The sequence below is a fragment of the Geotrypetes seraphini genome, chromosome 5 (genome assembly GCF_902459505.1).
Source record: "Geotrypetes seraphini chromosome 5, aGeoSer1.1, whole genome shotgun sequence".
Taxonomy (NCBI): Eukaryota; Metazoa; Chordata; class Amphibia; order Gymnophiona; family Dermophiidae; genus Geotrypetes; species Geotrypetes seraphini.
Genome location: NC_047088.1, coordinates 258,696,018 through 258,709,730, shown reverse-complemented (window position 1 = coordinate 258,709,730; position 13,713 = coordinate 258,696,018). Strand labels below are relative to the sequence as shown.

Below are 13,713 nucleotides of genomic sequence, written 5' to 3'. Positions count from 1 at the left end.
AAAAAAAAAAAACCAAAACTTTTTATTGTTATAAAAATGCAGAAAATTAGAATAAGTTTGTTATAAATCAAATGCATCTTGAAATAAATATGTTTTAAAAAATTTTTTAAAAGAAGTGATGTCTTTTTCAAGTTTAATAAAATTTGGGAGGGCATTCCACAAGGAAGGTGCTACGACTGAAAACATATCATTTCGTCTTGTGCCGATAACCCTCAAAGACGGGATCGAAAGTAGATTCATTGAAGACGATCGTAGGGAACGAGAGGAATTATAAGGGACAATCATTTTTGATATGAATAGAGGTTCATTGAAGATTAATGTTTTATAAACCAAAAATATAACTTTAAAGGTGATTCGATGAGAGATAGGGAGCCAGTGTGATTTAATAAAAAGTGGGGTTACGTGATCATATTTTCTTGCTTTATGAATTAATTTGATTGCGGTGTTTTGGATTATTTGGAGCCGTCTCTTTTCTTTTTGGGTTATGTTAATCAAAAGAGAGTTACAATAATCTAGTTTTGAGATGATCAGTGAGTGTACTAGTATATTAATTGATTTAGAATCTAGAAAGGAGGAAATAGATCGAAGAAGCCGTAATCTATAGAAGCAAGATTTAACTATTTCACTTATATGACTGTGGAATGAAAGATCTGTATCAATTAATATTCCTAGAATTTTCAATTGAGATACTGATTCAAGTAGAGTATTATCTATTATGAATGGTGTTTTTTGAATTATATCTCCTTTCCAAGTGAAAAGCATTGTTTTTGATTTTTGAGTATTTAAAGCTAGTTTATTATTATTTAACCAGTTTTTTATTAGTTCAAGTTTGTCGTTGATGATTTTTATTTCATCTGAATTTTCCGGGTTGAGAGGGTGGATTAGTTGAATGTCATCGGCATAAGAAAAGGCTGTGAAGCCCAATGACTGAGAAATAGTGATAAGAGGAGATAAGAAAATGTTAAATAATAAGGGAGATAGAATTGAGCCTTGTGGTACTCCATAAGAGGAGGTAAAATTGGCTGAATAAACATCATTAAATTTGACCCTAGAAGTACGGCCAGTTAGATAAGATGTTAACCAGTCAAGAACTTGGCCTTCTACGCCTAAAGATTGTAATCGATCAAGTAGAAGTTGGTGATCGATTGTATCAAATGCAGCGGATAGATCTAAAGAAAAGAGGGCTACAGATTTGTGATGATCAAGATAATAGTGTATATTTGTAATGAGGCCGATCATGGAATGTTCAGTACTATAATGCTTGCGAAAGCCAGTTTGGTTTGGGTGTAGTGCATTGGAGGATTCGATGAATTCTGAGAGTTGTTCAAATACGATTTTTTCCGAAAGTTTCATCAGGAATGGTATGTTGGAAATGGGGCGGTAATTAGATGTTTCGTCTTGACTATTTTTAGTGTTTTTTAAAATGGGCGTAACAATTGAGTTTTTCCATGAGATGGGGATGGTTACCGAAGAGAAACTATTTTGAATAATAGAAAGAATAAACGGACCAAGGTAATGAAAAATTTTTTTTTAATAAAATGGCGGCAGTAAGTCTAAGGGGGAGCCTTTTAAGTTGATCGATTTTAGGTGTCCTTCAAGTTCCTTTAGAGATGGTATTCTAAGGTTGGTACATTTAGCTGTTGGAATGAAAGTTTTTGTATTTGTATTATCGGAAGCCGGTGTTATTAATGTGCTATTTTTAAAGTTTCGTCTAATCTTAATAATCTTTTGACAGAAGTAATCGGCTAGCTCTTGTGCTGATAACGTAGTTTTTTGAGAGGATAAATCCTTTTTTTTATCTGGATTGAGAGATTTTAAGATGTTAAATAAAACCGACGTATTATTTACTTTTTGAATCTTTTTGTTGTAGTAGGATTTTTTTCGCCAGGATAATTTCGTTCTTGTAGTGGGTTGCTTTCTCTTTAAATCTTTGAAGATTGGTAATAGTTTTTGAGGCTCGCCATTTCCTTTCTGTGGCCCTGAGTTGAGTTTTTAGTTGTGATAATTCTTTTGAGTACCATGGGTTATTATATTTTCGGGTGGAAACTGTTTTGGTAATTAATGGGATTTTAGTATTTAAGATTGATTCTATTGTTGAGTTCCAATATTGAAGTTGTTCTTCGACTGTTTTAAATTTTTGATTATTTATAGAAGGATTGAAGTGTGGAGAAATGTCTGAGAATTCCAATTTAGAAAAGTCTCTGTAAGAGAATGTTTTTTTTTTTTGAACAAGAATTTGAGGTGAAAGGTTCCTTAAAAAAAAGATTTACTGTAATTAAGTTATGATCAGACCAAGGAATCGAGAGGATAGAAGGATCTGAATGAGAAATACATTGAGAATTAGGTACCAAGATCATATCTAAAATATGTTGAGCTTGGTGTGTAGGTTCATGGATTAAAGATTTTAAATTTAGGTCCTTAAAAAGCTTAATGGTGTCTGAGGTATTTGGGTTATTTACATTATCAAAGTGGATATTGAAATCTCCCATAATAATTGGGCAGTTAGCAGATGAACAGAAGTCAAAGAGAATATTATGAAGAGATGTTAATTTAGAATAATCAATTGGAGGGGGAATGTATAGTAAAAGGAGATCCATTTTTTTTTTTAGGTTAATTTTTGTATGAAGATATTCAATTGTAGAGTTGTTAATGGATTGGTCATGGAGTTTAATTAAATGTTTTAAAAATATTATTGCTAATCCTCCTCCTTTTCGGTTATGGCGGTGGTTCCATATAAAGTCGTAATTAGGGGGGCAGCAGAAGGAGAGGTAGGCTTCCTCACCTTCTGATAGCCAACTAATACGCAAATTACATGCACTAACATTAGAGCATGTTCTGGACACATGAGTATGCCCTACAGCTGCCCAATTCCCAATTCAAATCAATTCACTAATTCACCTCAGCTGAATCAATTCAAATCAAGGCATTCTCAGAAAAAATTGGACTAACTGATTCAGTGCAGGCCCATAAGGTGGTGGCTGTGATGGCTGACGTCGTCATGGTCAGGAAATTTCTCTGCAGCGGCAGCCTTCAAATCTTGCTGCTCTTGCTGGCGTCGGGCCTTCCTCTCTGCCAGGTCCTGCCTTCGCAGAAACAGGAAGTAGGTGGGACCGGTAGAGAGGAAGGTCCAACTCCGGCAAGAGCAGCAAGTCATGAAGGCTGTGTTGCCAACAGTGTGTGTGTTAGGGGCAAGTGAAGGAGGAGGAAAGAGCAAGTGAGGGAGGAGGGTAGGGAAGGGGGAAGGGAATAGGGGAGGAGTTGTCAAACCTCAGGTGGGGCAGACATGGATGGAGGGTGCCGGGTCTCAGGGAGAGGGGGAGGAAAAAAGATGCCTTACTACAGGGCAGGCAGATAAGGAAATGGCCTGGAGACAAGAGGGAGATTAGATAAGGCAGTGAGGAAGAGGCTGAAGTCACGGTGGGAGGAAAAGAGAGAATGAGATGCTGGGACAGGGGAGTTGGAAGAGCAGAGGGAAGAGAGAGAGAGAGAAATGAGGAGAGAAGAGTGGGAAAGTTGCTAAATCCACAAATGGAGAAAAAAAAAGATGCTTGTCCTGGGATGAGGGGTGTAGGAGATGAAAGGGAACAGAGGGTAAAAAGCTGGGCTGGAGAGGAGGGATGGGAACAACATAGTGGATGGAAGGGGCAGAGAGAGAGGGCAGAAGCATGGAAGGGAGAGAAAAGACAAATGCTGGATGGAAAGAAGAGAGTAAACAGGATGATTAAAAGAAAAACAACAAAAGATAGAAAAAAGATTTTTTTTTTTCCGTTGCTTTATTGTAGCTGTTTTGATAAATGTTTATAAATAGAAAATGGAAATAAAATTTTAAAATGTTTTTTACTAACCAGGTCAGGACAGGATACCATAACAGCAGTATACTGTACTGACCTGAAGAATGAGGTTTTGGCCTCTGAAAGCGAATTCAAAAATGTATTAGTCCAATAAAATGGTATTCTCCTATTTCCCATTTTTGTTTTATTTCTATTTGTTAATTTGTACAGTGGTGATTGCTATTTTATAATAATAATAAGCCGTAGTAGTTCGAGGCGGTTTACAATAAAGAAGAGCAGGACAATCAGCGAATATAGGTACAATGTAAAGTCATCAACATACAGGTGGGCAGGATGCAGGTAAGGCATAAGAGAAAATGGGAAACAATTCGGTTAGTGTTGAAGAGATAAGGCTTAAGAAGTCTTTGTCAGTGTTTTCAAATTTACATCTGCTATCTTTACATTTTGCAGAGTATTAGGGGGCCATGTGTTACTGTTTCTGTGGTGTTGCTTTGTATGCAGAGTCTGACTTCTTGGCCATTTAGTTTCACTATTGTCTACATATTTCTATTTTTAGTTTGTGATTATTTATTCCATACTGGGCGAGGGTGTATCTGTGGGTATGAAAAGGACATGGCTTTCTTTTAACATTGACTGTGCAGGATTGATCAGTATTAATCTGGCTTGTTTAGTTTTACAATAGAAAATTATAAAACTTTAAACTGAAAAAGCTGGGTCAATGAAAGCAAATGGAATCAAAATGTTTTTCCCTGAATCGGGCAGCTCTAGTCTGCACTAGTAGAAGCTATGTCTTGCATAGAAATCAGCACCCAGAGCTGCATGCAAACACATCTGTACATATGCTAGAATGTTGTTCTGTGTATAAACCTTTTGCAATAGCAATATTTATGCAAATACGATTCTAGCACAAGTGCAGCTGTATGGGCATACATATTTTTGTACTTTATTTGCTTGGTACCAACATATCTCCACCATTATGCTCCTAGTACAGGGAAGAAACAGTACTACAGAAGTTCCAACCTATTGTTTATGCCTCTTCAGGCCTAGAGTTGAAGCCCTAGTGTTCTGCTCAGCCTTTTGGTCTTCTGTGCACCTCTGCTGAATAGCCAAAACCCTTATGCCATGTATTTAAAAGTGCTGTGTGCCGGTTTGTGCATTAGGCATCGCTCATAGGCAAAACCCATTTTTGCAAGATACTCACAAAATTACTACTACTATTTCTATTAATTATTTCTATAGTGCTACTAGACGCACACAGCGCTGCACAGAGTCATAAAGAAGACAGTCCCTGCTCCAAAGAGCTTACAATCTAAACAGACAAGATAGACAAACAGGATGTCATGGATACAGTTCAGGGGAATGATTAATCTGCTGGCTGGGTTGGAGGGCAGAGAGGAGTCCAGGACAATCAAGCCATTGTGACATCACTGATGAGGTTGGCTCTTATTGGTGGAATGAGGCATTATGACATCACAATCTCAGCTCTGCTTCCCAAAGACTAAAACACTTCACACTACTACTCTTATTATGAATTATTTCTATAGTGCTACCAGACGCACGCAGCACTATACAGAGTCACAAAGAAGACAGTCCCTGCTCCAAAGAGCTTACAATCTAAACAGCCAAGACAAACAAACAGGATGTCATGGATACTGTTAAGAGGAAGGGTTAATCAGGGGAGTAGAGGACGCTCAAGCCATTGTGACATCACTGATGAGGTTGGCTCTTATTGATGGAATGAGGCATTATGACATCACAAGCTCAGCTCTGCTTCCCAAAGACTGAAACTCTTCATACCACTACTACGAATTATATCTATAGCACTACCAGATGCACGCAGTGCTGTACAGAGTCACAAAGAAGGCAGTCCCTTCTCCAAAGAGCTTATAATCTAAACAGATAAGACAGACAAACAGGATGTCATGGATACAGTTAAGGGGATCAGTTACAGGACAATTAAGCTATTGTGACATCACTGATGAGGTTGGCTCTTATTGGTGGAGTGAGGCATTATGACATCACAATCTCAGCTCTGCTTATGAGAGGCTGAAACTCTTCACACTACTACTATGAATTATTTCTTTAGCGCTACAAACATACACAGCACTGTATAGAGTCACACAAAAGACAGTTCCTGCTCCAAATCAAACAGGATGTCATGGATACAGTTAGACAGACAAACAGGATGTCATGGATACAGTTAAGGGGAACGGTTAATCAGTGGGCTGGGTTGGAGGGCAGAGGAGTAGGGTTAAAGATTGAAAGCTGTATCAAAAAGGTGGGTTTTCAGTCTGCTTTTAAACATTGTGTACTGAAGCTAAGCTACTGGGATGCAAAACTTCACACAGTTTTCTACAATGGCCCCCTAAGTCTCTCCTGCATTCCTGAGCTCTACCTTCTAAATCTTACCTCCACTATCCCTGCCTTTACTCTCAAGTCTCTCTACTGGGCTTTTTCTTCACCTGCCCAAGCTTCCCACTCTGCTTTCAGTCACCATTAATCAAGCACTGGCACTTAACTCCATACAATCATCTCTTTCAGTTTCAAAACTAAAATCAAACTCCAATTACAAGGCTACTCATCTCATCAGACTCATAGCATTTTCTTTCAGGGAGGGGATGGTGGACAAATCAGAATTTCAATGTGAATAATTTCAAATTGGGGACACGCTGCTCACAATGGAGCAGGTGGGCACAGGCCAGGCACAGAATGACAAACGGAACAAGATGAGCACATTACAGGGCATGCGAGCTGCCCACTCAGGGCAGAAATTACAAGACAGTAACAATGAAGATATCTATTAAAGAAATAAAAGACGCAATATGGCATACAGGAATCTGAAGGCATGAATCAAGCACTAGTCAGAGAAGAATAAAATGGGCCCATTATAAACTATTCAAAAGCAATATGAAGTCTTTGGTATGCTCCTTGCCCAAAAATATACCACAGCAATAATATACATAACTTGGATAGACATAGTGATTTTTTTTCCATCAGGACCCCAAAACAGTTGACAAGCTCTGGACTTTAGGTTCAAGTCTGCACATTCACATTCATTGTGGATATTAGAGAGAGAGACATGTGCCAACTAAATAGCCAACTGTTCATCAAATATTAGAACATAAGAATAGCCTTACTGGGTCAGATCAATGGTCCATCAAGCCCAGTAGCCCGTTCTCACGGTGGCCAATCCAGGTCCCTAGTACCGGGCCAAAACCCAAGGAGTTGCAACATTCCATACAGAATCTCAAAGAATAGCAAGATTCTGGAATCCCTGAGAGTAACAAGATTCTAGAACCCCAAAGAGTAGCAACATTCCATACAGAATCTCAAAGAATAGCAAGATTCCGGAATCCCAGAGAGTAACAAGATTCTATAACCCCAAAGAGTAGCAACATTCCATACAGAATCTCAAAGAATAGCAAGATTCCGGAATCCCCAGAGAGTAACAAGATTCTAGAATCCCAAAGAGTAGCAACATTCTATATAGAATCTCAAAGAATAGCAGGATTTCGGAATCCCCAGAGAGTAACAAGATTCTAGACCCCAAAGAGTAGCAACATTCCATGTTACCGATCGAGGGCAAGCAGTGGCTTCCCCCATGTTTTTCTCAATAACAGACTATGGACTTTTCCTCCAGGAACTTGTCCAAACCTTTCTTAAAACCAGCTATGCTATCCGCTCTTACCACAACCTTTGGCAACATGTTCCAGAGCTCAACTATTCTAAGTGAAACAATATTTCCTCCTATTCAGAAATCACTTCAAATGTTTTATGAACCTCAATTTGGATCGTCCAGGAACCTCCGGTGTACTGGCATTGGTGGAACCAATTGCATCAGTTCGTTACCTGGGAGGCAAGGCATGCTCGGGGGTCGTGGAAACGGAAGCTTCTAGTTTTAACCATTTGGGATCCATATTTGCAGTCTTTGCACCCCAGAGGCCGTAATGTGATACTTATGTGGTTGACTTAAGTTTGGTTTGATTGCTATAGTATTGGGGCTGAAAGTACCTGGGGGGGAGTAGCTCTTGGGGGTTGGCTGTTACCATTTGGATTTGTAAAAGAGCTATCCGGGAGGGGGGTGGGGGTACCTCTTGTATTAGTTTTTTTTGTAGACAATTATTCCTATTTGGTCTGTATTGTTGACTGTGTATTGGTTGTCCTTGACTTTTGAAATAAAAAATTGTTTGAACATAAGTGAGAGTTATCTTTACAGGTAGAGGGTCGGGGGCGGGGACTAAACATGCACCCAAATATAACCAAGGAGTATCCAATGCTGAAATAGCACAATTGCAAAGTTCTGAAACAACCATCTCTAATAATTTTTTCAAGAGTCTGCTCCAATGGAAAGTCTGCATGTTCTATTGGGAGCTGTCCCCTGCTCCACCACTATGAGTAACAGCAAATGTGTGGTCCAGTAATTATTCATTTTATATGCTAAGCTCCACTATGAAATGTTTTTCCCCTCTTCCCTGAGGATAGGCAAGACCTGTACTCAGACTATATGTATATGGTAAAAATGTGCATTCTTGCTCCTGTTCATATTGCCACACATGGGACACAGACCATAGAAGACCAACCAGCATCGGCCACACTGCCCCCCCCCACCGCTGGAGTCACCATCCGAGCTAACTCCAGCCTATCCCGATCCATCTTGCCACATACTGGGATCCTTGTTGGGCCCTACTGTTTCTTTGGTTGTAAAGACATCCTCCTTGTCTTTCTTTGCTGTTTTGTTTGTATCCCAAGACGAGGGGCTCTTCTGTTTAGCCCTCCTGATGTTTATGCTGAACATGAAGCCACTGCAGTCAAGCATGGGCTCAGTAGCCTTTCTATTAGAGGTCTGCACGGGAACGGGTCCCGTGGGAATCCCCCCTAACCCACGGGGACCCCTCTCTAGTCAACGGGACTCCCACGGGGATGGTAGGCTTTGGAAGCAGGGTTCGTCCATATAATATAATGGACACGTCAGCCTTAGTAAAAGAGGGGGTTTATAAGTTAATTACCTGAACAGAAAACAAAAAAAAGGTTCCACCAAAGAGATTCCACAAGGAAAACAGCAGCGAAACACAAAAGAAACTGTGGAATTGATGATTGAAGTAATTGCTGCTTTTTATGGGGACGGGCGGGGATGGAGGTAATTCCTTGCGGGGATGGGTGGGGACGGAGAGGATCCTGGCGGGGACAGGTGGGATTTCTGTCCCCGTGCAACTCTCTACTTTCTATAGCAGGATCTGGCAAACCTGAATTCTGAAATGAGCAGGTGTCACTGCAGTTTTCAGAGCAGATTCTTTACCTGTTTTGAAAGATGTCGTCTGCTGTCTTCTGTGCCTTTTTTATGCTGGCCTGTTGCAGAGGGAAATGTTTTTTTATTTTTTCCAAAGACTCCTGGCACTTTGCAGTTACTTCTTGTGGCCTCTCCAGCATGTCCAAGAGCTGCTGCTCGATACAGGGCAGTGGATCATCAGGATGAAAGGCCTTATGTTGTAAACACTGTCAGGCAGGAAAGAAACATGAAAAGAAAGATAAGAATTCAATTTAAACCTTCAGCTGCAAGTTCTGAGGCAGATTTGGGCAGTATTAAAGCAACATAATATAAGAATTTATTTCTAAACAGCAGTTACCATAAAGTTCAATGCGGTTTACAATGACTAGCTACAATACATAATTCTAAATGATAAATACTTTAGTATTAAGAGCTAAGAAACTTAACAGACTCCACTGGCTCCCTAAGCTATATGCCTTGCCAGTAGCCTTGGCAAGGCTTATAGCTGAGGCACCTCTATAGAAAAATTTTGGGGGAGGTAGGGGAAATGGGGGGAGGGACTTGACCCATCGAGTGTGGCACCCCAGAGATTGGACAGACCCCCAAGCTCAATCCAGCACCACAAACATGGACAAGGCAGTCAATTTAAATAAAATCCAACAGCCCTACACTAAACCAGGGAAGACTACACAGGCTTACTACCTCCACCTGCTGGAGACTGAGAGCAGACTGATTGTATTTGGGACAACAAGGCCCACTTATACTAGAGTCAAAAGTTTGTGTCTCAGTCTTCACCTGCTGGTCGTGGTGAGCTATTACCCATCAGTTTCTGTGCCGGTCTGGAGGGATAATAAAGAAGTATTTATATGTACTGTATATATGTGGGGAAGGGACCTGGGGGGGGCAGGTGTTACCCCCAAAGTTGGCACCGTTTAGCCAAACACCCCTAAACTCAACTGAAGCCAAAGCAACAGAAGATAGCTTTATTTCAGGAGCTGAAACCAGGAGCTAGTTGGATAGCATCCACCGCCTGCTGGAGATAGAGTATACTAATTAGCCAGGAGAAGTTCCATCCAAGAAGACACCTGCAAATCAGTTCTCTATCTCCATCTGCTGGTAGATGTGTGCTATCCCACTAGTCTCTGGATTCATCTGCTGCTGTTGCTAAGGAAATGTGGTTTTTTAAAAAATATTTTAGGGTTTAGTTTCTATTTTTTTAATAATTTAACCCCCCCCCCTTTTTTAGTGCTGGTTATGGCACTAACAGCTCTGATGCTCATAGAATTCCTATGAGCATCGGAGCTGTTATTGCCATGGCCGATGATAAAAACCGTGCTATGGTTTTGTAAAAGGGGGGTTAGTCATATCATTATACATTACATTATATTTTATAGTCTTTTTTTATGAAATGTATTAATTCTGTTCTTTTTTTTATTGTTAAATATATTTATTGATTTTTAAATCATATAATCAAGAATAACTTGTACAGAAAAGCAAGATTAGTAATTCTACATAGAGCAAGAAATACTTCAACAACATTAAGATCATTATAACTAATATGCTCAAGTCCTCAAATTATGGGATCCAAGATTCCTTAGCGAGAACAAAGAAAAGAATTGAACAAAATGAACACTCTTACACTTGAAGTTAACTGGAGGGCTGGTTGCTGGGATTAATCAATAATCTTAGGGCTTATGATTTTTCTGCCTCCAAACGGGAGAGCGCTAGAAAGGAAGTCAAATGACTAGGTTCAAAGAAAACATATTTAACTGTTCGGTGATGCACTATACACTTACAGGGATGTCGTAAATAAAAGGTAACACCTAAAGATGTAACACCTGGCTTTAACATTAGAAATTCACGACGACGCTTTTGAGTCTCTCGTGATAAATCAAGAAATATCTGTACTTTAAAACCCATAAATTCTTTCTGTCTATTTTTAAAGAATAATTTTAACAACCAAATTTTATCAATAGAGAGGGCTACTGTTACAATCAAAGTACTTTGTTCTACAGTCTCTTTATCAGATTTCTCCAATAACTCCGATACATCCAATTGTCCTTGGTCCGAAGACCTATTTAACGATTTATTCTTGTTAGGTAAATAATAAACTCGTGATAAAGGAGGTATTGAATCTTCTGAAGCCCCCAAAACTTCAAGAAAATATCTCTTAAACATTTCTCTAGGTGATACCAATGGTAGCTTAGGAAAATTAATTAATCTTAAATTGTTGTATCTGGAGTTATTTTCCAATTTCTCCATCTTTCTCCTAAGACTTATATTGTCTTTCATTAGAATATCCTGTAGCTGTTTAGATGATTTTATTTCCTGTTCAAGCTTCTGAACAGAAGAATTAGAGGCAGTCAATTCGTTTTTCAATACTTTTAAGTTCAGTAGAATGTTGAGACAGTTCCCCCTCTATTAACTGAAGTTTGGGACTTATGGTCTTCACTATTCCGGCCATAAGATCCCACAATGAGTCCAGAGTTACTTCTGAGGGTTAATTTTATTCTTTAATATGTACACTATCACTATCAAAGCAGTTTACATACAGCTACTTCAAGCATTTTCCCTCTCTGTCCTGGTATCGTAAATTGTCATCTTCATCACAGTTCAAATGATAACGATGACAATTTACGATAACTATTTCTGAAACCTCTACCACAGCTTTGTAAAAGCCAGTGATAGTTCAAATGAGTCTTTCTTAATGTAAACCCCCTTGGACCTTTTTTAGGGAGCAAGCAGTTTAAAAATACCTTGATTAGAGTAGATTAAAGAAATTGATAATCAAAGTTTCAGCTATGAGAAATGCAAAGTATTCAAGCCTTACCTGAAACAACCTCTGGAACCGAGGGTTAGGGATTTTGCTAGGTTTAAAGAGATCTTCAATTGTCTCCCCATCATCATGCACCAGACTCATGGAGTCAATTAGAGAGTTGACTGCTGACAGCTGTTCCTCTAAACCACCAAACAAATGAGGAAAGAAATTAGATAAGGGCACAAAGACATGCAATGTAAAATAGATCTTCAAGGTCAATGCTAGACATTCAACAGAACTTTATGAACTAAAGAAGAGAAAACAGGGCCAGAGGCAGTTTGAGTATACCAGATATTCGTTTATCCAATCAGGCTTGTCTTTTACGTCATATCAGAGACATCAAACAAAAAAAAAAAAACTGTACGATGGCCTTCTAGCCACACAAGCAGCAAAACTGGACCACCTTGAAGACAAACTAATACCGCAAGACTCTTCCCAGTTCTCTGAAACAACTTGTTCTTCTCTTCAATTCCTCTGGAAATAGCCAGATAACTTCTTTTGTAATCCGCAAGGTATTGGCGGAATAGAAATCACTAATGTAATGTAAAGTAATGTAATCCATGACTGGGTGTTGGGTACAGATTTATTTACTGACGTGGCCTTAGAGCGGGATTATTTTTGTCCTTTGCACCTGTTGTATCTTTTGCATGTACAACTTCGGGATGTCTCTCGGCCCACTTGGAGCAGTGTGTTGTTCCGACCCCTTTGGGCAGTGTGGGAACAAGTTCTCTCTCTATGGGGGCAAGATCCAAATATCAGTGTGTTAATGCCATTGCTGGGCAATGCAATCTTTCCGCCGGGACTTCCAATTAGGTCACATTCTGCAGAATGAGACATTGATTGCTAGAGGGATCCATTCCTTGGGGGCACACTATGCTTATCAACAAGTCCGACATTATGTGGGGTCCCTCCCACCGCGAGACCGGCATACCTTTCTCCAAACATCAGCATCGGCAGTACTCTAAACAAACTGCTTTGCGGCCTTCTACTGCCAGGGCCATCCCTGTGCCACATCGCTGAGTAAATGCGATAAAGAAATTCAGATTAGATTAATAGGTGTGCATGGAACATGTGCTCTCATCTCACTGACAAATTCATGGACAGCAGTGTACACACTATTTTTAAAAAATTTACAATTTACAGCTAGCTTTATTTTAAGCTGAAATGCTGCCCATACGTGCAGAAAATAGAATGTCACACTCTACACTTATCAGAAGTTCCACTACAGGATTTTTTTTCTCTGCAGAATCGCTTCCTTCCATCTGTTGTGATCATGGCCACCCTTTAGCACCCTGCTGGTGTGCAGAGAAGGCTCTGCAGGAATACATGGATCCCCAACGAACTCCACAGGGGCTGGAAAAGAGCCAAGCTCTGAACAAATGCTCATTTGGCATAAAGCGATTCCCACGTTTCTGGGAAAAACAACTTTCACATGAAGAGCTATTATTTTCATCGGTGCTATCCCCAATGAGATTAATTTGATCACAGATGCAACAATATGAAGTTGAGTAAACTTCACTCCTACTTCAAAACAAAATCCTCATAGGTCTGTATTCAAGAGGGCTTGGGATAGGCAAGTAGGATCTCTCGGAGAAAGAGAGAGATAATGGTTACTAAGGATGGGCAGACTAGATGGACCATTTGGCCTTTATCTGCCATCATGTTACTATGTTTCTATAACCATAAAGTTCTATGACATCATAATGCAGGTGTAAAGAGGCTTAGCCAATAGGGAGAGGAGATCCAAATATTAAGAATCTTAGCCAATAGGGAGAGGAAGAGATAATGGTTCAGACTAGATGGGCTATTTGGCCTTTATCTGCCATCTGTTTTAAAAA

The 13,713-nt window shown here is 39.6% G+C and overlaps 1 protein-coding gene across 3 annotated transcripts in view; it reads right to left on the bottom strand.

Annotated features, from left to right (window-relative positions):
* The window catches only part of XRCC5 (X-ray repair cross complementing 5), a 168,891-nt gene that overhangs the window by 74,588 nt on the left and 80,590 nt on the right, over window positions 1-13,713 (bottom strand). For all 3 annotated transcript variants that reach the window (XM_033946083.1, XM_033946082.1, XM_033946084.1), the window contains exons 13-14: window positions 11,888-12,015; window positions 9,088-9,284 (exon numbers count right to left, since the gene is read on the bottom strand). In XM_033946083.1, the coding sequence (XP_033801974.1) occupies window positions 9,088-9,284; window positions 11,888-12,015 (325 nt within the window). The remainder of the gene's footprint in view (window positions 1-9,087; window positions 9,285-11,887; window positions 12,016-13,713) is intronic.